Source organism: Pogona vitticeps, chromosome 5, assembly GCF_051106095.1.
Source record: "Pogona vitticeps strain Pit_001003342236 chromosome 5, PviZW2.1, whole genome shotgun sequence".
Taxonomy (NCBI): Eukaryota; Metazoa; Chordata; class Lepidosauria; order Squamata; family Agamidae; genus Pogona; species Pogona vitticeps.
The window spans coordinates 18,621,146-18,648,939 of NC_135787.1; the positions used below are offsets into that span (position 1 = coordinate 18,621,146).

At 40.9% G+C, this 27,794-nt stretch overlaps 1 protein-coding gene across 4 annotated transcripts in view; it reads right to left on the bottom strand.

Annotated features, from left to right (window-relative positions):
- The window catches only part of UNC5C (unc-5 netrin receptor C), a 413,186-nt gene that overhangs the window by 148,515 nt on the left and 236,877 nt on the right, over positions 1-27,794 (bottom strand). For all 4 annotated transcript variants that reach the window (XM_078394597.1, XM_078394596.1, XM_020798665.3 and 1 more), the window contains exons 2-3: positions 22,525-22,746; positions 353-496 (exon numbers count right to left, since the gene is read on the bottom strand). In XM_078394597.1, the coding sequence (XP_078250723.1) occupies positions 353-496; positions 22,525-22,746 (366 nt within the window). The remainder of the gene's footprint in view (positions 1-352; positions 497-22,524; positions 22,747-27,794) is intronic.

Sequence of the window (27,794 nt, forward strand, 5' to 3'; positions counted from 1 at the left end):
TATATACACTCCCAAAATGCAATTAATTCACCAGGTTTTTTCCCCAAACCACAAGTGGCTGAACAATTACTTTGCGTTTTGAAAAAAATAAATAAGAAAAAAGACCCCTATCCCCAACACACTGCAGCAAACCCTCTAGAAATGGAAATTCTCCCTTTTTTTAGCCCCTCCCCTTTTGGGGGGACATCTCTGGACACTAAGCTTGAAGAAATAGCCCTGGGGTCTGCGTACCTCCAATGGGGCATTAGATTCTCATCCCCTTCTAGAGCAGGATGCATTTTCAGTAATGGGATACAAGATCCCACCATGGAAACAAGATAGACTTCCACAGAGTTAAGAAAACCATACTTACAGGCAATACGAACATAGGCTTTTCTGCTCTTGGTCGTGCCTGCTGAGCTCCAGGCAACACATTGGCACCAGTAATCTTCAGGGCCAAAGAGTTCTTCAACTTGCTGGCGTGAAATTTCAATGCTCACTTCTCGGACAATCAATCCTGCCAAAACATAATCAATAGCCTTATCTTTATTTCAGAGCATTAGTGGATGGGGGAGGAAAAAAAATAGTGATGATGATGATGATGATGATGATGATGATGATGATGATGATGATGATGATGATGATGATGATGATCATCATCATCATCATCATCATCATCATCATCATCATCATGTGCCATCAATTCTTATTTATGGCAAGACTTTCCAGGGTTTTTTCAGGTAGGGAATACCTGGACATGCTTTCCCATGATCTTCTTCAGGGAGCACCTTGGGACTGTGCAGCTTGCCCAAGGCCACACAGACAAGCTGTACTCACAGGAGACAGAATGGGAAATCAGACTCCCAACCATTGGGTCTGCAGTCAGACACCTAACCCACTGAGCTTGGTCCCACACTCATGCTTAGAAATCATGGCTCCAGCAAATACATCAGGAATACTTCAGAGCAACCCAAATGGGTCTAAAGCATTAGAGATGTCAAAACACTATTTTTGCTCCCATATTCTTTTTAACAAGAAGTAATAAAAGTGTTGTTTCTGGTCATGGGGCTTTCTTGGCAAAGATACCGGAGTGGCCTATTTTCACAAACAAAGCATTGGAATGCAGTTCTGGAAAGGTAACAGCATTTTTTGAACACCAAAATGGCCCTGGCTAATTATATTCTAAAAAAGACTTTGCTTTAATTATATGCAGACTGCAGCTTCCAATTATTGGTATGAGGCAAGGAACAGATAGTTCACTGATAACAGCACCACTGTGATGATCTCAAAAAAACAAAAAACAAAACACACACACACACACACACACACACACACACACACACACACTCCAGTATCAGTTTTATGCTGGTGGCTTATTCCAGTTTGCTATTACAAGTTCACAGGTGATCTCAAGATGTTTGAGACTTGTGCATTAATAATCAGAAGGATTGTGGAGTTTCTCAGACCAGATATCTTCAAGTAGAGAGTCCATAGATATGTTAGGAATTTTTGAGCACTGGATTTTTGGTCAAGCAGAGGGCTCAACTAGATAGCTGACAAGGACCTCTCCAGCTCTATGTTTCCAGGACCATGTATATTTCTTTAAACAGCACAGAAAACATCTCCTAGGATTCTCAAACCAGCAACGACAGCTGCCCATATATTGGCAGGAACACAGTATGGGTGTTAAAACAGTTTTGACCTGCCTTACTGCAACTGACAAAGACTGATGGATGCATCCAACATGTTAGAATAGATTTTCAAGACACACTTTAGCTCCTCTTAGAGTATACCAGCATAGCCTAACACATAGTTTTGCATCAGCATACCACCTGTTCCTGTATAACTCTGTATGCTTCTTCAAGCTATCAAATGACGTGTTTCCAAAAGACATCAATATGTCATAGTGAACTTTACATGGTATGCTAATATTTTAAGATGCTGTATAAACTTGTTAAACTTGTTGATATGCCTTGATATATATATAAACAAGTGTACACACACACACACACACACACACACACACACACACACACACACACACACACACACACACACACACACACACACTAATTTGCTTCAGAAATATTAGTTTAGGAAGTAAAAGAAACTCCTTGTTGGATGAAATTACTAAAGCAGCTATACCATTTCAACAGCTGCAGATGGAATATTTCTTCAATCTTGCCTCAATATAGCTAAAATAAACCTTATCAGCCTTTGCTAATATAGTTGAATTCCCTCATATGACAACACTTCCTGGGTGTGCTGGAGACAATTAAATTTGTTAAAGCATTTTTACCAGCAAATAACTTAATATGTCAGCATATATGATACTGCAGACCATATGGAGAAGCTGTATTATTTCATTGGAATCATCTGCTGTTGTATCACACAAATGCCTCATATGCAGGGTTGCCAGATGTCCGGCAAAAGGAGGACATGCCCTCCTTTTTGGCCTAATGTTCTCTGTCCAGCAGGCAAAGCTAAAAACCTTTAAAATAGGCTTCTGTAATATTTTATGTTATAATTTTTGATGGGAGGGGAAGAGGTGGAAGGTGGAAAGCAGTCTCTGATGGAGTCACAATAGAAGACACCACTTTGGGGCTGTAAATCAGCCATGCCCACGTGGAGCCTTTGTTTCTGGAGGTGATTTCCTGCTTCGTTTTGAGCAAGCTGCGCATAAAGATTAGCAAGGAAAGGAGAGCAAGATCTAAACACACACACACACACACACACACACACACACACACACACACACACACACACACACACACACACACACCACGAGTGAGAGGGAATGGGCAAAATAAAATGAGATAGTCGAGAGATAGCAGAGGCTGGAGAAGGGTAGGATCTTTTTTTAAAGGGGAAAAAAGTTTGTGGGTTTGCCCGGAGGTATTTGAGTGAGCAGCAGGAGTCAAGAAAGGAGAGACCGCGGCGGCTAGAAAAGATTGAGGAAGGCTGGCAGAGAAGAAGTGAAGCTGCAGGGAAGGGGAGCCAGAGCAAGAGCGGGGCTCCGCATCAGGTGCCTGTCAGAGAAAGAGGGAGAGGGAGAAGAGGCGGCAGCCACAGCCGCCACTGCAGCAAAAGGAGGCAGGAAAGAAAGGGGAACCTTCCCGCAGAGCTCACCTTGGTGCAAATGAAGGAGCAACAACAGCAGGCACAGGGATATGTCATGTAATTAATAAAGATTACAGTGGTGCCTCGCTTAACGATTTTAATTGGTTCCAAAAAAACATCGCTATGGGAAAACATCGCTAAGCGAAACGCGTTTTCCCATAGAGATGCACTGAAAACCAGAAATTCCGTTCCAATGGGAACGGATTACTATCCTTCAGCGAAAATTGCCACAGGAAACATCGCTAAGCGAAACGTGGTTCCCCCATTTGAATGCATTGAATAGGTTTCAATGCATTTCAATGGTTTTGACAGGTCAGTTTTCGCTATTTTTAAAGTGTCTTAAAATGTTCAAAAACTGTTTAAAATGCTTGGAATCGTTAGTGCACCCTGTAAAACCTTTGCAAACTTAATTTAGCTTTGTTCTGAGTCTTTGTTAATTTTTGGTGAATTCCCCCCCCCCATTGGAATGCATTCAACTGTAGGTTTGACAGCTCAGCTTCAGAGCTTAGGAAAGGTACTTCATGATGCTCTAATGCCCAGAATCTTCCCACAAGCCACATGGGCTGAGAGATCCTGGGAATCTTGAAAAGTTATTTTTCCAAGCTCTGGTAAGCTTGTCAAGATGCATCTTTTGCCTCACCTTTAGGATCAAATTGGTTGTCACTGCCACCTGACCTCTCCTGTGTTTCCATGCATATACCTATTCCTTGTGAACACTGATGACTTTGTCTAGCTCAACATGTGTGGCATGATTATAGTCTTAAACAATTACATGGGGATGTTTGGATGGGGTATGAAATCAAGCAGTCTTGGACTTTGTGCAACAGGAGAACAAATACAGGGGGGGGGGAGTTTAAAATTTGTTTCATTTAGTTCCTGGCAAAGGAGAATTGGCATCATTCACCCTTGTATATATACAAAATCCACGACTGAATAACTGCCAGTAACTTTTCAGAAAAATCCAGGAAATTACAAATTTACATACATTAATATATTTGCATAAATTTAAACACCAGGGCTCAGAAGCATGTGCTTTCCATTTAACATTATGTCACAATGAACCTAAATATAGGAGAATAATTGCATGGGTTTGCAAAGACCCCGAAAATTCAGTATGAGCTGCTTGCTGTATAAAATCCCAGTAATTAAAAATTGGCAATGAAATGCCTTATGTTCTCTAAGCTTTGGGTTCTCTTGAGGAGAAAGGTGGGATATAAATAAAATAAAATAAAATGGTGCTACTTTGGCATGGCGGGCAAAATCAAGACACAACACCACAGGACAGGGCAGCTCACTTTTTGACTTTGTGACCCTTACTTTCCACATGCAGAAAAAAACAGTAAAATGCCTTAATCGCAAGGAAAATATAGCATTTCTTAAGAAAATGTACTAGGATTAGTCCCTTGGCTCTTCCATGTATGGATGGGAAACACTCTTCATTTAACATCTGGAAAGTTGCTACCAGTCTTTCTACAGAGTTTCCAATGTTGCAGGTTTTGATTTCCCTTCCAAATCAAATCCTACTCTATGGTGTTTTTTTTTTTTTTAAAGCTTGTTATAAGCATTTTTGGCACTGTTCTTTCAAATTACTCAGAATAGGTAATAGGTCTCTAGAAATGTTAAAGATGAAAATCAATTTTTCCCCTCCACATACCCCAATTCATGTGTTGGGAAAGTTGCAAAAGGTGCCTTGACTTATGAACATCCCGACTTACGACCATTTCGAGTTGAGACCAGTTCCAGCTGGAAAATTTTCCTTTGACTTGCAGCCAGAGCTTCGAGTTGCAAACAAAAGAGGCAGGGAAAAAAGGTGGGGAATTCAAATTAGAGGGCTAACCGTTGGTTGGCGAATAGGCTGCTTCTTTGTAGCTCTTTTGCCCCAATGGTTAGAGTGAGTGCGATCGGAGGAGGCTTCAGGGCTCCCTGGAGGTGCTTTCTTCTCCTGTGTAAGTATATTTACTTTGTTTTGCAGGGTGGGTTTGGGGTTGGGGAGTTATGTTTCTGTGCTGTGATATTTTTTGTGTTATGGGCATTCCCTCCCCCCAGCCCCATGGCATTCTGCTGGGGCTGTCTGTCTGTGGGTGTGTGGGTGTGATTTTTTGTTTTGTTTTGTTGTTGTTGTTGTTGTTGTTGTTGTTGTTGTTATTGTTATTATTATTATTATTATTATTATTATTATTATTATTATTATTATTATTATTATTATTATTATTATTATTATTATTATTATTATTTTGGGGTTGTTGTTGTTTTTTGGTTGGAATGGATTAATGGGGTTTTGATGTATGCCTATGGGAAATGGTGCTTCAATTTATGACCGTTTGAAGTTATGCCCATCTTCTGGAACAGATTATGGTCGTAAATCGAGGCACCACTGTAAACTTCACTGCATTTTCACTTTTGATTCAAAACAAACAGAAGACGTCCTAAAACAGGTTTCGTAGAAAGTACATCAACAGGCAAAGTTAGGTCTGTTAGGGAAAGACTGTTTGTTTTGGCCTGACAACTGGCCAGTTGCTATGGAACAGCTTTATTTAAAAGCATATACACGCTTCATTTGTTTGTTAGTTGTCTTATTAAATATCAGCAGCTACCCTGAGTCCCATTTGAGTGAGAAAGGCAGGATAAACATTAAAAAAAGGGCAAAGGCTCAATCATAAAGAGATTTGCAGTAGTTTTGGCAATACGTAGTGGCTCCGTTTAAAAATAGTAACGAGGCTGCTACATCTCAGGGCACCAGCTGAAGCCTCAGGAAATTGCAATGCCCCTCTGAGTCTCTGACAAGGGAGGCAATCTCAAGGTTAAGCAATGGTGCAGGAAGAAAAAATATTATTTTTGTCTGTCAGATGGTTTTTAAAGTTCTTCCTCAATAATCCTTTTCTTTGGGGGGGGGAAGGCTCTTGCTTATCTGCCACTCCAACTCTCAGAATTCTTGAAGACTTCCCTGGACAGAATTCTGGGAGTTCTGGCCCACAAACACATATCCACAGACACCTTGATTCCACTTACCATATTTTTTGCTCCATAAGATGCATCTTTCCATAAGACGCACCAAATTTTAGGAGAAGAAAATAGGAAAATAAAAATCTGTTTTCTTCTCCTAAAAATTTGATGAGCCTTATGGAGAGGTCCCTCTTATGGAACATACCCTAGGACCCTTTGGAGGCTCACCCTGCCCCCTGGGGGCCAAAGGGGGTGAAATCGCCACCTTCAGGGACTCTTCTGAAGCTTCCCAAGTCTCAAAAGAATCCCAGAAGGTGGTGATTTTCCCCTCTCTGGCCCAGCAGGGGGACAGGGTGAGCCTCCAAAGGGTCCTAGGGTCTGTTCCAGGACCCTTGTGAGGCTCCCCCCACCCCCACGAGGCCAGCGGGGGGCAGAAATCGCCAGCTTCTAGGACCTTTTCTGAGGCTTGAAAGGCTCAGAAAAGGTCCGAGAAGCTGGCAATTTTGCCCCCGCTGGCCCCGTGGGGGTGGGGGGAGCCTCACAAGGGTCCTGGAAGGCTGCCTCGGACCCTTGCGAGGCTCCCCCCACAGGGCTAGTGGGGGCGAAATCGCCAGCTTCTCTCCATAAGATGCACGGACTCCCCCCCCACTTTTTTGGGGCAAAGTGCATCTTATGGAGCAAAAAATACGGTACCTGGGCAATGACAAGGCCGCCTCCTAGGCCATCATATCCTGCTGCAATGCTTCCGGGGGGGAAGCTACCACAGTGCTTCTTGGGAGTGACAGTCTCATTGCCATTCATGCTCAACACCCCAGGAAGCACTGCATTTTTGTGCATTTTCTATATTTCAGGAGGGACTCTCTTTTTTTGGCCAAAAATATGGTAGAAGTTATGGTTCTAACTGTACCCCCTAAAATTATGAAATTCACAGCATCGATCCAGCCTTCTTCCTCATGCAAAAAACACACATTGATACATCCTTCTTATACTTTAACTTGCTTCCTCCCCCCAAAAACCACTACAGAATAATCCCACTCCCCATATGCAAAAACTAGTAGGTAGAAGAGCTGAAATGAAACACCAACCTGTATAGTGTTGATATCAACACAGCAGAGGTGCATCACAGTTGCATCCGCAGTTACATGACTTTTCTTAGTACCATTCAGTTGATGTTCATTTGCGGGAATGAATGAATGGTGTTTAAATGGCTTAGTTCTGGATAAATGTCTCTCCCAAATCAGAATGAAGCTCACTTCTTGCGATTATTTGGGTTGGAAAGTTAAAAGTACACAAAGGGGCAACCATGTGTTCATGTTCTGAGTGAAACAGTGGTTGATCGAGGATCTAAATTTCCTTACTTGGGTTGGAGGGGGTGGATATAGCTTCTTCAACCATAACCAATGTTCCATCTGATTTCTGGTACACTGCACAGGGCTTTGCTGGCAACTGGGCAGCAGCATTGATCTGGCTGCATGGGACTGATGCAGTGCTGTGTGCACACGGCCAGCTTAGAGGGAACATTGGACGATAACTTTTTGCTTCAAACCAAGGGCTTTTTTTTCCTGTGAGGAATTCATTCTTTAAATGTAAAATATAAAGCTTGCATGACATTTTGAGACTGCTGCATTGTTAATTCTGCTTTATGTCTTTTTATTACCTTCCTTTTTCTAGTTTTCCCATCTTTTTTTAAAAGATAGTTGTAAAAGTGAGGAAGATCTGTACTTCAGTGACCTTGTTCAGGTGACCACTTTGTGGGGGGAGTGTGAGAGGCCTACTGAGTACACCCTCATAGATGTGCATGACTACAGAGACTAGACTATGCCAAAGTGAGGATCCCTGGCAAATGTATTTGCCACAGTTGAGTTCACAGACTCCTACATACAAGCATTGCTGCCTGTTCAGGGATTCAGATGAGGATGCCTGGCAATGTGAGAAAGCACAAAGTTTTGCAGGTCTTTCATCACGGCAATATGCCACATTGGGAATACCAGCATTAGACTATTAATATAATCAACATCCTTTTCCTGAAGCTATTCAGCTATGCCCTGGCATGAACATAATTTAAGACAAAAATTACGTAGGCTTACTACTTGAAAGAGGAAAAAAAAACCCACACTTTTGACATTAAGGAAAACTACTTTAAAAAGAAGAAAAAGAAAAATATTTATGGGCTTCCATAATATAGACCTCAGACAACCATAAAAACTTTCTGTTCAAGTACTTCAAAGCACATACTCTGCAGTGTTTGCTACTCAAAAATTAATAAATAGGTTGAATGCAAATAGGCTCCAGATGTAAAAGGAGAGAAAAATGTTGCTGAGGGAAAAAGAAATGCTTTCTTCCCTTGAACTAGCACTCGGTAATGGCACACCAGCATCTTCCTTGTACAGAACACATTTTCTCCATTTACCATTTGGGATCTTGAAGAAATCCCTTGAAAATAAATAAACTGAAAGCGCATTCACAGCATCTAAAGTACAAGAATTGGCATAAACATGGTTTCCTCCTTTCACTGGTTTGGCACCTAGATACAAGAAAGGTCATCAAGAAGTCCCCGGTTCGGCTCTGATCTCTGTGCCACAGTTCCATTAAGTGGCTATCAGCAAGTCAGTATGTGTCTGCTTCAGTCTTTCCAGCTTCATTTAATAGGAATAAGCAAAAACACCACCAGGCCATCCATCAGGTCTTTCGCCCATGAAAACCAGTTAAATTTTTTTAAATGTAAAAAGACCAATTTCTGCTCCTAGTAGACTCAAGAAAATGTTGTTCTCACTTTATGAAAGGGGTGTCCCCCCAAGGCCCACTCACCCCAACACACACACAAAAATCACAATCAGAAGTGCCCATCCAGGTACTTCTCATTAACCCCCCCCCAAAGTTATTTTCAGATTATTTCTGAGTCTTTAGCAGCCAGTGGAAGAGTCTGCAAATGGAAGTTGAGCCTCCAAGAGTTGCTGGCATTTAAATCTTAAAATACTCACCTAACTTAGGTTGTTGTGGCAGAAGGTAAACATCTTTATTATTTACACTTGTTCAGCAAGCCTAGGCAAAGAGGCAGTCCCGAAACCAGCAAAATCAGGGAGCTGGACAGGGGACAGATTGTATTTGTCTTCAGTGTGGAAGGGATTGTAACTCTTGAATTGGCCTTCTCAGCCACACTAGACGCTGTTCCAAGCATGCTACCATAATCTCTCGAGACTGAAGGATGCCTACTTCTACTAAATAGTTAATTTGAAAACATGTTTTCTTCCAAACTCAGATATAAACTGGCAGAAAGATATTTCAACCACTACAGTAAAATTTTACCCAGTTTCCTACCTAAATTTACAGCAAAGACAGCCCTAATTCCAGCTGTGACTTCCAACTAAATGAGAGCTACTGAATCAATGGGATTTACACAAGCACAGACTGACTATTAAGCAATTGATTCAATAGATTTACACTAGGTGGGACTGCCAACTGGATTTAACCTTCCATTTCAGTCTTTTGAGTTATACATAGTTTAAATTGATTACTTCTAATAGCCAAAGGACTGAATTGGAATGAGGATGTCCATTCAATGTGGGCCAAGCCAGACCCAAACTAATCATAACCATTAAAAGGCTATAAACAATATTGTTTATCCACTACCTTCTTATAGCAAAACAGTTCAGTGGAGGGTCAGTGTTCATCCCACAAGTATGCTACTCATAAACATTTGGCACAGACTTCAACGTATTTCAGACGTTTGCTATGCTATTTCTATGTGGTGTAGTCTGGGGGATGGGTGGCCTTAAATCCAAGAGAGATTTGGTCAAGCTGGTGGTAGGTTAACAACTATTGTATGCAGTGCTTAACACAGAACAAATAACTTTCCCTGCAGGACATATACACATATGTCCTGTTTGATCCTTCCTTAATATGTGCCAATGAGGTCAGTGGACTAGATCTATATGCATAGACTGGAGCCAAAATATTTTCCTTTTCTTGCCCATTCAAAATACTTACTTGTTCCATCTCTTGCCTCCTCAAGACAGGCTCCATTTACAGTTCTTGAACAATTTAACTGCAATCAGCCCTTACTTTGGTTTTCCATTAACAGTTACCAATCTGAGGACTTTTTGACAGAGTTTGCTATAATTTTAATTCAATAAATGTATCTCATTTAAGGAAAGAAGGAACGGGCTAAACATTTGCAACACAATTATGTCTATTTATTTGACTTTAATATCAATATTAACAGGATTCCCTTTAGTAAACGACTGTGTACAAGACCCAAGCTTTAGCTACCATGTGTGTCTGGTTACACTTGGGTTAAAATAATTCCTGACAAAGGCATAAATACAGATAGATTTCTGACAAGCTGTCGGTGCTGCTTGGTGCCTTCTGTCATTCAGTGGCTCTTTATCGTCACATCTGGAGCTCCCTCAGCCATGTGTTGAAGGACTTGTACAAGTGGAAAGGAGCACAGGGAGGAAAGTTCCAGCCAAAGAAATATGACAAACAATGCTGGCACTAGTTTACTCTTGCACTTGACAGAAAGCCCATGGTGGCTTCATCTGTTTTACTTATGAATAAAAATATATATGCAAACAACAGAGAATGAAGGGAAGGGGGGAAAGGAAAGAGAAAAAAGACATTGGAAAAATAAGTCTGCCAGAAATAAGTCTGCCAGACATCACCTTGCCGACAAAAGTCCGAATAGTCAAAGCTATGGTTTTTCCTGTCGTGATGTATGGAAGTGAGAGCTGGACCATAAAGAAAGCAGACCGCCGAAGAATTGATGCCTTTGAATTGTGGTGCTGGAGGAGGCTCTTGAGAATCCCCTGGACTGCAAGGAGAACAAACCTATCAGTTCTAAAGGAAATCAACCCTGACAGCTCACTGGAAGGACAGATCCTGAAGCTGAGGCTCCAGTACTTTGGCCATCTCATGAGAAGAAAAGAGTCCTTGGAAAAAACCTTGATGTTAGGAAGGTGTGATGGCAAGAGGAGAAGGGGACGACCGAGGATGAGATGGCTGGACAGTGTCTGCGAAGCAACCAACATGAACCTGACACAACTCCGGGAGGCAGTAGAAGACAGGAGGGCCTGGCGTGCTCAGGTCCATGGGGTCACGAAGAGTCGGACACGACTAAACGACTAAACACACACACACAGAAATGAATGTTTCAGACATATTTCATAAAATCTACATTCTTTGATTCAGTAGATTTATGCACTGTTTTCTAATGATCAGCACTGCATCATACTTCCTAGTTTCCAGCTTAGTGCTCATGCATAACTGAAGCACTCTGAGGCAATTTGGAATGGACAGATGTATCAGAGGGGGAACACCATGGTTTGTCCAGTACTTGCTGATAAATTCTGAATGTAGAAAAACAACACCCCTGTCTAACCATTAGGGTCCTTAAGAAAATGTTGTGGAAGATGTTTGTGGCATGCTGAGCTTTTTTAAAAAAAGGTATACATTCCCTACATTTGGAGATATGTTTAGATGGAAAATGTTGCGTTCCCATCATCCTGACACCATGTCACAGGATCAGCAATTGACAAGAGACACTGTGGGAATAAGTACGACCAGCAAAGTGACACAAGGGGTCACTCGTGAGCCTTCGTTTTGCTTTTTCTCAGTTCATAAAGTGCAGAAGAGGCCAAGGGTAGATGACTAAAAATTACTAGTACTCTCCTTCCCTTCTGTTATCTGTTAGGAATCATATTTCACAGTTAACTTCAAATGTTGACATTGACAGACAGAGAGAGAGAGGGAGAGAGAGGGAGAGAGAGGGGAGGCAATCTTAAAGGTTTGATTCTTTTTCTGACTCTTTTTCGAAGGCATTGTCAAGTAATATGACTTTCTCTAGACAGGAAACAGCTTTGGGATTTTAAGGTCTGCTCCCACAATTCAAGCACATTCAGGCCTCTGGGAGGGCAGAAGTGTTTAATGCACCTCATCACAACCAAAGGGCAATATCTTTTGGAAGGGAATGCATGTGTTGTCTACAGAACAAAACGTCAAGAAGTACTGCACAAGTTTCTGATCTTCTAAAAATGTTTGTCCAGACACAACGAATAAAGTATTACATTATTGCCTTCAGATCCTGAGAAATCCCTGTTGACTTCACTAGGATTGTATAACACCCTCCTTTTTTACTTTTTAGGGGGCATCAGTTACATGAAAATCTTTGAGTATCCTAATAATAATTTAAAAAAATACAGCCAGCTGGATCAACCCACAGCTACAAATAAGAAGCAGGTCCTATAAAGTTAAGAACTTTTAAATATAGCAGACTACCTTAAAACTGTTAGCACTGCAAAACGGATACCTTTCAACAATACCTTGTTCCTGAGAAAATGTCATTTTTCTCCCAGCTATCAAGTTACACTCCAAGGAACAGGGAAACCAGTGGTGGAGGAAGGTATAATGCCATCATTTCTGTTACTAAAAGAGTATTACAGCTTTGACCTTTTAAGCCCTAATTCAGTGGTGGGATTCAAATAAATTAACAACAGGTTCTATGCCCGAATGGCAAATGAATGAATGAATGAATGAATGAATGAATGAATGAATGAATGAATGAATGAATGAATGAATGAATGAATGAATAAATAAATAAATAAATAAATAAATAAATAAATAAATAAATAAATGCCCAGGACAGTGGGATCCGATGAGAGTTTCTTCTACAGTGGTCTCCCTACTGCCTATCATCACAACTACTTCTCACATGATTAAGATATCTGGATAAGTGTATCTGTTTGGGCATGCCGCTGCTGTTAACCTCACCATGGGCATGTGCCAAACACACACACACAAACAAACACACACCTCACAGTGGGTGCTTATGACCAGGTTTGACAGAGAACTGACACATCTCTCCTTCCCTTTACCTCCTATTTCACCCTATAGCTCACCAGTAAAAATTGCTTCCATCCCCTTTCCTGCTCCTGAAATGACTGATAGCCCTGCTTGTTGTTATCTGGTGGCTGCCTTTGCACACCTGTTGAGGAGTTCTTCTCCCCTCCCCCCTGCTTCCTTCTGGCTTGGAAGGTATGGTCTCTTTTCAATCTGTTGCCACTCCACCTCAACTCCACCACCTCAATCGGTCCAGAACACTGCCAAAGAGCCCGAAAAACCCACAACAGCCAATATCAACAAATGCTTGATTAGTATGCTCTCATGTATGTCTTTTCTGGAGAATGCTGCCTTCTCATGATGGTCCCTCCCCCTCGGAGTCCCTCCGGCCCCCACCCCCCTATGTTGACCTGTGGTCAAGATGCGTCTGAATGTCTGGAGAGAAGAGTTTCAATTCCCCTTATCTATTGATATGTTTATGTGTTTTCCTTTCTTGGCCCTGGATATATGGCCTTCAAGAATAGTAAGTCTTACTAGTGTTAAAATACTGATAGCTGTCTTCCTCCTTCTAACAGAGTGGGCCATCTCTGTGTGCCATTTGTCTCCCAAAATTGTCAGTTTTGGGGCAGGATGAAGAGTTCTTTGTTATTCTAAATGAGGCTTGGAGGTTTCATCTCTTTGTGGTGTGAGTGACTTTTCTATTGCATACCTTGCTTGCGTGGATCAGTGAGACTGTCACTGGTTCATGCATTGGATATTCTCTGGGATTTAAAAAAACTGTTTCTAGGCAGAGCAACAGTCTTATGTGGTACCTTTAACTTGAAAAAAATCATAGTAAAACGAGGACGGTTGTTTGTTTGACTGAAGCGGTCTCACCCCAAAACTTTTTCTCTCTGTGTCCTGCCCTCATGCCTTGTCAATCACCCCCCCTGCCTCAAGGAAATGGGCTTTCCTCCAGTGACATCAAAGACTCATCCTCCCCCCTCTTTCCGCCAGTGACACCTCTGCTCTTTCCTGGGCTTTATCTCTCTCACCCATATCCCACCTCAGACGGCTCAGTGTGGAGTGGGAAGGGAGGCAGTTAATTGTGCCCCCTCCCCCTCGCTCATCGCTGGTCACCTGGCCCCTCCTCCTTCATTCATCTCAGGCCAACAAACGGTTCTAAGAACCAATAGTACATTTAGGAAGCGGTTCTATAGAATAGGTGAGAACCTGCTGAATCCCACCTCTGCCCTAATTCTGTTACACCATTGGATAACCCTTCTCCCATTCTTTTTCCTCCCATGAAGTGGACTTCACAATTCCTGTATCTGATCATGCATATTCCCTGTGCCTTTCTGTAGTGCACTGTGTGTCTGTGTGGGTCACTCAAACTGGCTCACCCAATAGCTAAGAAGCACAGTTTGACTTCCTGCAACACCAGTGTAGTACTTGTCATACAAAAGTATGTAATAATCACTGAAGTGAAGAACACTGCCTTGTCGATAGTAACAATCAGCTAAACACAGGGAAATCCTGCCTCCTTGTTACTTCACCTGACTCATCAATCTGAGCAATTAATCACAGTTAGTGAAAATATCTATCTTATCATTCTAAGAAGTGATAGCCATGCCTTCCCTCATCTCATGTTCTCTGGAACCCAGAGGGACCTTAACCTGAACACGTACCGTCTTCCCCACAGATCCTGATCCGCTTTCTCTGGCCTTAGCCATTTTGATACAAACTACACCCTTGCCTTTGCCTTAGTAATCGTTCTTGGGTTTTCTAAGCATAAAGTCCTCAGAAGTGATTTACCACTTTCTCCTTCTAATAGTGCTCTGCTCTCATGCAATTCTGTAATCTGTTGGGAGTAAAGTCAGCAAATAATCTTGTGGCACCATAAAGATTAACACATTTTATCTGTCTAAGATTTGAGGACTGCAGTCCACTTGAAATCCTTCAAGAATCCGAAGAAGTGGTTGCAGTCATGAAAGCGTTCACAAGAAATCACTTCTTTGTCTTCAACTGCCACAAAACCAAAACTAAACAAAATTTAATGTGATAATTATAAACATTCAAAAGAGCTGTTATCTTGAATTTACTAGATCAAGCCCCAAATACATTTTTTTTATTCTGAAGGTTTAACAGCCTTCAGGGATGCAACTGTTCAAATTATGGTGGCAGTGGTGTGTGTGTGTGTGTGTGTGTGTGTGTGTGTGTGTGTGTGTGTGTGTGTGTGTGTGTGTGTGTGTGTGTGTGTGTAAAAAAGTGGAAGCTTTTCCTTCCTCTAAATGTGACCACAAGGTTCTTGTTATCTGTTCCACTGAGGGCCAATATTTGAGGAGCATATTTGTTCAAAGTTGACACAGAAATTGTAAAGACATGCTTTAAAAATTATGCTTATGATAATCTTCATTCATGACCAGCATGAAGGATATGAAAGAATCACAGGACAAGCTTGACAGGCACTTGAAATGAGAGCAATTTAAATGTCAAATATAATAAAGGGAGGAAAAAGAATGTGGGTATTTTATATAGAGTTGGAGAAGCCGCATTCCATATTTTATTACTTTGATGTTACTGAAGAATGATAGGACAGTTGTGAAACACAGCTAGCCAGTGACAAGACAAATGGCAGCTATATTCCACACTATGTATACTGCAAGTGTTTTTGAATATCTTTGTCTAGCAATTGGCAGTACTGCTCATGTACATAGCACTATTAAGTCTCTCCTGAGTATGACAGCTGAAGTACTGAGGTTCCTGACTGAATAATGCTGCTACCTTGACAGTGATGCATTTAACCTCAGCTGGTTTAAAACAAAGGATGTGATATACTTATCTGATCATCTCAGAATAAAGAGTCCCTGATCACATTTGCACTCAACTCTACAATTCCTCACAGGCTACTTTGATTTTGAAGATTCAGGAGATGTGTTTAAGATCTTCCAGTTTTGTCCACTCATCTGAATTGGTCTCCATGTCTCACCATACTTGCTTTAAAGTCATACTAATTTTAAATTCATTAAGAAGCTTGTTATCTTTATTTTATTTATTAATTTGTTAAATATCATTTCCCAGCTTCCTGCTATAGAACAGTACTCGGGGAGCTAAATCCAATGTTAATCCTAATTGAAGTAGACATTAAGAAATTCCTGGAAATTATGTTAAATTGACTAGTAAGTCCCATTAATTTCAACAGGCTACTGCAGGTGGAGATAACTGGATTTAGTCCAAGATATTTAAAAGAATACAGGCATAGTCTTTAGGAAACTAACCTTCAGTGTTTGAAAGAAAATGGAGACCTATGGACCGCCATATTTTTCTAGGTTGTTGTTGTTTAGCCATTAAGTCATGTCTGACTCTTCGTGACCCCATGGACCAGAGCACGTCAGGCCCTCCTGTCTTCCACTGTCTCCCAGGGTTTGGTCAAATTCAAGTTGGTAGCTTCAGTGACACTGTCCAACCATCTTGTCCTCTGTCGTCCCCTTCTCCTCTTGCCTTCACACTTTCCCAACATCAGGGTCTTTTCCAGGGATTCTAGGTTGTAGGTACATGTAATATATATTCAACATGACATCAAGCCACTCAATCTGAAGCTGAGTACTTAACATCAGTTGTAAAGACAAAGCACTAGATACCAACATTCTTTGCAGGATCTCAGATTCCAGAGGTTGAATTAGTTGCCCTTCAGACACAGTTCTAGCCATCAAGGAACATCTGACAAGTATTTCATCCAACAGGATTCTTAGGATTATATCACAAAGAGCTCACCAAACAAGACCAGCAGCCCCAAGAAGTAATAATGTTTAAACTGGTTTTGTGAAGTAGGAACTAGCACTTCAGGATGTTTTGAAGTGTACCTAACAGGGAATTGCAACATTTCTGTTCCACTTCAGTAGCAAACTGTTTTGGGCAAACATGCCACAACAGCAGATACTACCTGAAGTTCACCTCTAAGTGCTACAAAGCCAATCACTATAACCTTGAGAAACTGAAGCCTAGGCAAGGCAACCAGATTAGATAACATATAGTACAGAAGTAGCTGGCACCAAATATCCATCACTGAATTGAAGAAAGGATTTAAAGTACTGTAACAGGTCTCTAACATGACAAAATATGAGAAAGCATTAGCATTTGTCTTACATCTTCCTATTTAGACATCAAAGCTGCAAATATTGCCTGCTAGAAATCAGGATAAAAAGTGGAAAGGTATATGGATGAGATGAGCTATTTATTTCACTAATATCAGAGAAAATGTAGAAGAGAGGCTAAAAGCTAGCTGAAGAGGGCCACAATGTAGCCAAGGGTCACTGGAAGGCCATACTCTCCATGTGGGAAGGAAATGACCAACTTTAATCATAGCAAGTGCATTTCCTAGTAGCCACAGAAGGACCACTTACCAACTAGAGAAAGAGTTGCTGTAGGAAGCTAATTCTGTCCTCTCTGCCTGCCAGGAGGCTGCGTCAATTGACAGATCATTGGGGACTGCCTAGGTGCAAAAAGCAATGTTCTAGTTGCTGACATAGGATGGGGATCAAGCACCACCAGCAGGCTGCATTCCTGTCTCCCAGGAAAAGGAAACAAACATGGCAGGGGAGACCTATGTTGCCTACACAATGATCAGAAAAGGAGCAGCTGTTGTAATGGATGCTTTCCTCATTCCCCTCCTTTTCTTTTACATCATGTCAATTAGGCTGTCAGCTTGTTTGAAGGCTATCTTAAGTTTCAGTATCCACACAGTATTTGAACTATTTTAGGTAGTTTACAAAAATAGCATTAACAACAACAAGATCTTGCAAGTTTTCTTTGAAACCCCTTGCCTTTCTGATACAGTGGACCCTTGACTTACAGACGGCTTGACTTACAGACTTTTTGAGTTACAGACTTCTCTGGCCGCAAAATTTAGGTTTGACTTGCAGCCTGAGAATTGACTTACAGACCAGAAAAAAACCAAAATGGAACAAAAACGGCCTGTTATGGGATTAATCGGTTTTCAATGCACTGTAGGTCAATGGAGACTTGACTTACAGACATTTTGACTTGAGAACCGCCTTCCAATACGGATCATGTTCTCAAGTCAAGACCCCACTGTAGCAAGATGTTTTAACTCTGGAGGTCAGTGGCCTTGAGAATTCATGTATTTTCATCATTCCCTGTGGAATGCAGTGTATCTGCATTAACACATTGAGCCATACTTTGGCAGTTTTAAATGTGATGGCTCATAAAACCTATGTTACTAATAACTTCCTACCCTTAATCAGCTTTCCTACCCTTAATCAGCAAGTAGGACTAAGGTTTTTTCCCTTTTAAAAATAATTGAGCCTCTAAGGACACAGATTTCCAGTTACTCTCAAAGGAAATGTGGATATCTAACCCCTACTCTCTCTTCATCTTCTGCATATTGAATTATACCTGGAATAGATGCATACATGCAGCTTCGTGTTTACCAGTAAGGAAAAAAAATACATCTTGCCAAAAACAAAAAAGGAGCAATGTACAAGCAACTCTGAATCAATTTGATCTTACTTGGCCCTTTCATTATTTCTAAGTTCATGAACATGTAATCCTTTATAGCCCTTAAAGCCTCGCTCTCACTCTCTTCCCCACCACTTATCTCTTTATAGTTTACAATCATAAATACGTTGCTATGCCAAGTATATGCCTATACTAGTACATGTCAGTAACATGCCTTTATTTTACATTCCTGATCCTTCATCCCTGTAATCTCCGGCTAACACCTGTCTTTCAAAACAGAATGCACTGCCAGGCTCTGCCGCTCCATATGTGCATCTTTTGCTCCTTGCTTGGTTTGCTTTCCTTGTCACTCTTTATCATCTGAGGACTTTAGAAGAAAATCTGGTTCTAAGATGGCATTTCAGAAAGCAACTTAAGATGGGCTTTGCTTCCCGTTAGTGGAACACGGGTGGAGCTTTAAGCAGCAGGAGGGAGAAATGTGAATTTAATCTTCCTTCAGAGTTTAACAAGGAATATAAGGCTAGATAGCTGTTTACAAGCCTGTTTATTAAGGATTTCAGCATCCTTGAGAAAAAAATAAATAAAACAGCATCCACTGGCACACTTAAATGCTGCATAATCTTGATTTACAGCCTGGCTTTCATATGCAACACAGAGAAAAAGACTATAATTGCAGAATGTTGTACTACTGAGTTATGTTACATGAGGGAAACTGTTCGGATTTGGATAGAGGGAGGGATGTGGATACACTGTAAGTGGCAATCATGTGAATCTATGAAAAGAATAATGAACTATTTAAGGCGGGTAAGCAAAGGAAACATGCACTTGAGGGAATGAGAGACAGGGAGAAGAGCGTATGAGTAGTATTTTGGTTGGTACACATTATTATCCCACACTGAGCACAGTAGTAGTATATAGCTTGAACATGTCAGTAACACATGTCATAATAATAGTGAAGTAATGATAGATCTTAGTGGCTATAATGTCAAACTGAGGGTAATGCTTTTATTGCTTTTATGTATTATGTAAGTAAAATATTGAGATTAGTTAATGAGATCACAGTGCAAGACTGAAATGGACAGGCAATGCGCTACTACAACACAACAGCACTGCTGAGTCCCATAACTTAGCATCTGCTCAGGTTTGGTTTCAAGAACATGTACAAGAATGTTTAGCCATTTAAAAAAAACAGAGTCTTGGAGCATCTTAATGAAGAAATGCATTCTGGTATACAGTTTTGTGGACTACCATCTGTGTAGCTGTCTAGTTAGGCATGCCACTCAGCTTTATTCTTTGACTGAGCAGTGCAATTTCACTCATAGTTGTCTGTTTTTTTTAAAGCACCTTCCTCTAATTACAACTAGGACTTCAGGAGAAATCTTCATTATGTCTCAAAGAATGAATGGGAATTCTAAGAAAAGTGTATCCTTTATGTTGTTCCCCTGTTCCCGGCTTCAAATGAATGACATTCCCAGAAAGAAATGGTCTGTCTACAAGACCAAAATGGACAAGGACAGAAATGGTATGATCGTTTTCAAAGGCTGAGTATAAGATTATATCCATCAATGTTCCATTTCAGATGCTGATCAGACTGGAACATGAACCATTATCATGTGATGGAAAAGCACACAGGAACACAGCTGAGTATAGCAGGCTAGCTAAGGAGCAGGCCATGTGGTCTGCATAATGGTCTCCTTACAACTTCTCAATTCCACTGCTTTCTGGATGGATTTTGTCTAATGATAAGGGCTGTATTCACTATGTAACCTCTATTCACCATGTACTGTAGTTGTAAAGGATGTCCTCAATAAAAGACCCTATAATGCAAGTTTTGTAATGGAATTACCCCTTCTACCAGTGAAGGATATGTTGACTAGTTTACTACAAGCTGAAAACTTAGCTTTGTTAACCTCTTGATGTTTCCACAGATGGCTTGACAGATGATTGATCCGTTGGATTGTAGCTTCTGCTAATAATAACAGATAACCTGTGTACAATGCAATCAGGGCTGAGGGTGGACACGGAGTGTCACAGACACTGCTAGGTGATTTCTAAGCTGAGTGACAAGTTCAGTCTTCTTTCCAGCCGTATCCTGGTTGCAGGATATTTACATATTCACAAGTAATTTAGAAAGAATTAGGAAAAGGCTATGTGGTTCAGGATTATACAAATGCAAGAGCTAGGGGATACCTTTAATGAACCACTTTTTTAAAAAATTCACACAACTTGCAAGCTTTGTGGGCAGGAGACAGCAGCCCTGAAATTAAAAGACGCCTTCTTCTTGGGAGGAAAGCGATGACAGCATCTTGAAAAGCAGAGACATCACCTTGCCAACAAAAGTCCGAATAGTCAAAGCTATGGTTTTTCCTGTCGTGATGTATGGAAGTGAGAGCTGGACCATAAAGAAAGCAGACCGCCGAAGAATTGATGCGTTTGAATTGTGGTGCTGGAGGAGGCTCTTGAGAATCCCCTGGACTGCAAAGAGAACAAACCTATCAATTCTAAAGGAAATCAACCCTGAGTGCTCACTGGAAGGACAGATCCTGAAGCTGAGGCTCCAGTACTTTGGCCATCTCATGAGAAGAAAAGAGTCCTTGGAAAAAACCTTGATGTTAGGAAGGTGTGATGGCAAGAGGAGAAGGGGACGACCGAGGATGAGATGGCTGGACAGTGTCTGCGAAGCAACCAACATGAACCTGACACAACTCCGGGAGGCAGTAGAAGACAGGAGGGCCTGGCGTGCTCTGGTCCATGGGGTCACGAAGAGTCGGACACGACTAAACGACTAAACACACACACTTACTTCCTCAGGCTGTGCATCACCCTTTTATGGACAGTTCAGAAAAAAAATTGTCCCAAAAATTCATGGAAGATTCATGAGTCTGCTTGTACAAGAAATGTAGGGGGAGCTCTTGATATCAGAAGCTGTCAAGAATACAGCTCTTTATCTGATTCTGATTCTTGGTCCTGCTAACCTAATCAGAAGAAACGCAGGAACTGTGTGTACATAGAACATTGATTAAAATGTTCATAAACTGCCTTCTGACTAAAAAAACCTTGAAGACGGCTAGCAAGATAGACTAAAAATAAACACAAAATAACACATCATATTAAAACTGAGTACCTTATAAATATTAACTAGTGGGGGGGGAGGCATATAAACCTATTAATCTCTTATTGACTTTTACATACTTGGCCAAGATAGCCATTTTCTAACAAAGTGAGGCTATTTAGCTTATCATTGGTTTAAAAGTCTCCATTTCTTAACTAACAGACAGACAGAAAGACAATGGTTTGTTCCAGAGATTAATAGGCTTGGGTATGCTCATCCTCCCTGTCTCAGGATGAGATATGGTTTTGTATGAAGATTGCTTCCTATCTACCTTTTCTGCTTAACAGAAATGTTACTTCTAACAGAAGTAGCCTCTAGTCTAATACTTCACTACTTTCATATTCACAAATTGCACATACCACTGCACAGTTAAAAGTGGAGGCTTTTAAGCTCTGTGCAAATAAATGAGCTGAAACAAATATAAACATAATGCAAATGAAACTTCCAGGGCATGTGGTGGAATTATTTTTTACTGAGTAATTAGAGCAAGTGGTAGTTCAATTCTCATGGGAAAGAAATCACCTTGCTTGATAGTTATTTCTCATGGCTGTCATCAGACTGCACCGAGAGCCTTACTTCTCTATCTTGTATGTGACTCAGTGTATTGATTAGTAATCCTTCAAAACAAGGAAGAATCACATCATTGACACAAATATGTTTATGGCCCATGGGATATTCTCTAAGACTCTTAGATGTTATCTTTCCTCTTCTAATATTAAATGTGGTCAGTGAAAACACTTGTCACACTGCAGGTGTATTTGTCATTCTCAATGTGCAAGCAAGATAAAGTCTGTCTTGCACTCAGTCACAAAATATAAATGAGGACCAAACCTGTGTAGCCTTTTAGAGAACTTTGAAGCAACTGGAGATTGCTTCTTGAGCGTTAAACCAAAATAATCTCTAAATGAAACTTCCTTGCATTGTCTTGTTCTTATAAAAAAGAGAGCTGTTAATTTATCTCCAAATAAGTTATATTCTTCACTTCATAGCAGTGTAAGCAGAGATGCAATGATCATTTAAATAATCATCTCAAATGAGTCCTTAGTACAGTACATTTTCTCAAAATAATAGCAACTTACCGGATGTTTCATCAACTCTTTCATCTACCACATGATCCTTTTGATGGACCCATTCACTGTTGCATTTAAAATAGATCTGGGTGGCAGGGCTAGCTTTACAGTAAAGGTTTACAGGCTTGTTCTTTACAATGTAGGCTTCTTCGGGCTCAATAAGGAAGTGCGGAAGGGGTTCTGGAGGATCAGAAGGAAAGGTTTCTGGGAGCTCATGAAAAAAATCATCATCTGTAAGACACAAAACAAAACAACAGGAAAGGGAAACGTTAATAAATTATTAAATATGAAATTGAATCTGATCCGGACAGCTGTTTATAAGCTATTTTTTCAGCAACAAACAAAAGCTAGAAATATCACAGTTAGGGTAGTCCTTAAATGGATAACAGATATTCAGCTTATCCTGTTACTGTTTCAAATAACTGTTTTGAAAGATTTCATGGATTTAAGAAAGCCTTTCCTGAGGTCAAAATGGCAGAGCGTCAAAAGTGTATGCAAAATTGTAAGTAACCATTCAAGCATAAGGATTCATTTTTCCCAACATCAGGCTCATTAACTATCCACCATAATATTAAGAACAATGAGTCAGATGTGTTTCATTTAACCTTTACAAATATATCTGCATACTTTCTACCTAAAGCTTCTTTCTGGATTAGCATTGGATTAGCACTGATTTTTCTTTTATGATGATAACAAAGGCTTTGCAAGATTCTGTTAAGTTATTTAACACTGAGCCCTACACTCATTTTATTTTCACAGAAGGACCGAGTTGGCTTTCATTTTTCTACATAAATGGTCAATTATATGGAGAGACTGGGCGAATGCCAATATGATTATCATTGCAAAATCTTACAGATGAACATTATATTATTTTTTCATCACTAAAATTAAATGTAATATTATTAAATCAGAATTTAGACAGCACTATAGTTATAAAAACAGCCAGCTGTTTGCTCCCATGAGAACTCCACAGGCAGGACATGGAAGTACCAAAGAACCTTTTTTGCTCATATTCCTCAGAAACTGATATTCTGCTTCTAATATGGTGTAGAGCCATCATGTGTATTAGCAACCGTGTCACCTACATACTGATTACAAATTAGGAATAGATGCATGCAGAATATCTGAATCTTAACAAATAGTACGATAACAGAAACTGTGAATTTCTAGATGGCTACTTCTAAATATGTGAAAGCCTAAATGGTGCCTTTACTGAATGGATTGGGAATGGAAACCAATATGGACAGTGAAGTGGATATACTTCCAATCAACTAGAAATATTGAGAATTATTCAGCTTGCATCCCTCTCCTAGGTATCAGAGAACAATACAAGAAATAATTTTGAGTAAGAACTTTGCCCTCATTAAAGCAGTGATTTAGTCTAATGGATGCTGATGAGGCAGCAAAGAAAGGCCCTGTCAAAATATGACCTGGGATTGTTAGAGGGTCTGGAAACCATGCACTGTGAGGAATGGTTCAGTGAATTAAGCATGTTTAGCCTGCAGAAGAGTTGATCAGACAGCCATCTTCATATATTTAAAAGGCTGTCATATGGGATCAAATTTGCTTTCTACAGCCCTGGGGTGAGAAGGAAGGAGAACCCAAATTAACAGATTCATATTACAAGAAAGACTATTTTGATTACACATTGGGAAGAACTATAAGAAAGTGGAATGTTCTACCTCCAAATGTGTAGTGGGCTCTCCTTCATTGTAGGCTTTTAAACAGGGGCTGGATAGCCAGTTGCCAGGGATGCTTTATATGTGGATTCCCTATATTTCTAGTTGGTTGGGCATGATGACCCTTGAGTATCCTCCCAGCAGCATAGTTTTATCATTCCATGAGTTCAACGCATGCAGTTGCTGCAGTAGTACTGGTTCAAACCAGGTAAGAAGCACACTGTATTATCTACCTGTATTCAGATCCAATAATTACAAACAAAATGTGAAAAGAACACACCAGGGATCCCATGGAGCCCTATAATGGATCACAACTAAAGACCTGCAGGGTTGACATGTGCAGAATTATGCTTCCTTATAGAAGCCAAACAGGTTAATTGAGAGAAAGAGATGTACAGCTACCATGCATACAAATCATGCATGCTTTCTTCCAAATTTTGACCAAGGTCCTCATTTTCCTTCCAGACTAGTCAGCTTCCAAACTGGGTAGATAGGGACAAATATGGGATAAAATCACAAATAAGATGAGGGTGGTGAATATACAGGTGATGACTACCTGTTTTGTTTCATAATTATTACTACCCTCTACAAGTACAATCCAGCTTCAGTTTTGTGAGTTCATCTTGTTGCTCTGAGAATTACCATATTTTTCCATCTATAAGATGCTACTTTTTCCTACAATCATTACATAAAAAATTGAGGGGCGTCTTTTACACAGAAGTAAGCTGAGGCAGCTGAGGAGAGAACAAAACGGCACATACTGTTGGTCCTCCTCAACATCTCGGCGGCCTTTGATACAGTCGACCATGGTATCCTCCTGGGGAGGCTCTCTGAGTTGGGAATTGGTGGCTCGGCATTCGCCTGGCTCCGTTCCTTCTTGGGGGACCGTCCCCAGAGAGTGCAGCTTGGGGAGAGTGCCTCGGCCCCGTGGAGTCTCAATTGTGGGGTTCCACAGGGGTCGATCATCTCCCCAATGCTGTTTAATATCTATATGAGACCGCTGGGAGGGCTCATCAGGGGATGTGGGGCATCGTGTCATCAATATGCCGATGACACCCAAATCTACATCTCCTTTTCACCAACTGCAGGTGATGCCGTTCTGTCCCTTCAGCGCTGCCTGGGGGCCGTACTGCAATGGATGCAGGAGAATGGGCTGAGGCTGAACCTGGACAAGACAGAAGTTCTGAGGGTGGAAGGCCCTGTGGCTGGCGGCTTGGGTGACTCTCTCACGTTTGGGAGGGTGACCCTGGCCACGAAGAATGGGGTCCGCAGCTTGGCATATATTTGGACCCGACACTCACCATGGAAAAGCAGGTCGCGTTGGTAGTCCGCACCACCTTTTTCCACCTATGGCGGATTGCCCAGCTGCGGCCCTATCTAGACACGGGGGCACTCACTACCTTGGTGCATATGCTCGTAATCTCAAGATTAGACCACTGTAACATGTTCTACATGGGGCTGCCTTTGAGGCTGATGCGGAAACTTCGGGTGGCGCATAATGTGGTGGCCAGACTCCTTACTGGAGTGAGAAAATACCAACACATTTCTCCAACTCTGGCCGCACTGCATTGGCTGCCCATTCGTTTCCGTGTCAACTTCAAAGTCTTAATGCTTACTTATAAGGCCCTAAACAGTTTAGGACCTCGATATTTGGCGGAACGCCTGCTCCCACCAAGGTCTACCCGGATCACCCGTGCAAGTCAGGAGGTGAGGCTGAGGAGCCTGATGCCGAGAGAGGCCTGGAAGGAGAAGATACGAAACCGGGCCTTCTCGGCAGTGGCTCCTCGCCTATGGAACAACCTCCCTTCGGAGATTCACACAGCACCTACACTGGGAATCTTTAAAACCCAATTAAAAACATGGTTATACATCCAGGCCTTCCCTCCGGTCAATACCTGATTTCTTTGTATTTTCCTTTATTTTTTTCTTCTACTTTATTACAATTGTTATTGAACTACTATGCACATTCTTGAGTTTATTGTTTTATCCTATATTGTAAGCTGCCTAGAGTGGACGAGTAGTCCAGATAGGCAGGGTATAAATCAAATAAATAAATAAATAAATAAAAATTAACCGACTTCAGTCACGAGGCTTAGCTGCCTATAGTCAGGAGACTTAGCTTCCTTCAATCACAAGCCTTATGGAACTGATGTCAGTTGATCCTGAACAAGCCAGTTGGAACACACCTCCTTGAAGGTGGAGTCTGTAGGTTCAGATTCAACAGAGCCTCAAAATACCTGATGTTCTGAGCTCAGAGGCTGAATCCTCAAAGCTAAGTTTTCTTAATTTTTGGGTTAGAAAATTAAGTGGGGGCTCTTATAATTGGGGTGCTTTATAAATGGAAAAATACCATATATATGTTAACTGGGTGTAGGACTGGGAACCAAGGTTAGAATACAAATGCCATTTCACTGAATCACAAAGTTACTGAGGTAAATAAACAAGAATTATCTATTCTATGATACAAACTTATTCTGACCAAAGTTCTATTAGTTGTGAACATTAACACAAAAAGTGTAACTTTTGGTGGTGAACTCCTGCAAGTTATGAAGTCAGCACAGATGTTACCTGCAGCATGCTGAGTCACACAACTCAGTGAGCAACTGATAACGTCTACACTGAACTCATAGCTTGCTGTTTAAAGTGATCTAATTTTTCAATCTTATCATTTCCCTTTGTTTGACTCTTTGAAACACTCAGTCATCCTGCGTTCTAAAGCAGGAGAAGTTAGCAGTTCAGTTAGAAAACTTGTTCCCATTGGCCTTAAACTCTCTCATCAATACACAACAACATTTGAAACAGCGAACCGAAACAGTTCTTGTAGTGGTAAAAGAATGAGGGAGTGGCAACTATTGACAGATCTATCAGTAAGAAGCTGACAGTCCTGAAGGCCCTATTCAATCTCCTCTTTTCTGCTTCTAGAGCAGTTATCATTATGTGCAGTGATGGATGCCGGTGACGATCAATAAAGCGTCACAGAATATGAAACAAAAAATACTGCAGAAGGTTAGCCCTCTTCAACATGTCAGTCTTCATGAAGATTAAATGTCAGACAACTACCTTTCTTTACACTAGATATACCTATATTTTCCTGTGTCCAGAATTACAAAGGATATGGAAGGCTTTTCCTCTAGCCACCGCTTTTGTAGAAAGACAGATAAAGAATACACAATGATAGATGAAAGGGACTGGATAGATTGCTACCATGATATCTATCTTCATAGCTAGAGTTACACCATGTCTTTATTGGATATGGGTAAGCTGAGAGGGTTTGCAGTTTCATGGACCTCCAGAGTCTGTCAGACTGTGTCAGAAGAATATGAACCTTTCCCGCAGCCACTTAAAACTAGAATATTTAACTTTTTATGCAACCCAAGTCAGCTACTCAAGTGAAAGATGCTGTACAGAAATGCAACATTATTGAGGCAACAGCAGGCAACAACTGGGAAAAAAACTGCAATATTGCAAAAATGCTCATGAGAAAATTTGCTAGTCCTCTTTTTGCATTCCTTAATATTCTTCAGGTATTTTGTATTAATTTATTTCAACATTAATTTGAAGCTACTGGCAATTCTGGTATGAGGTTTGTTTGTCTGTTGC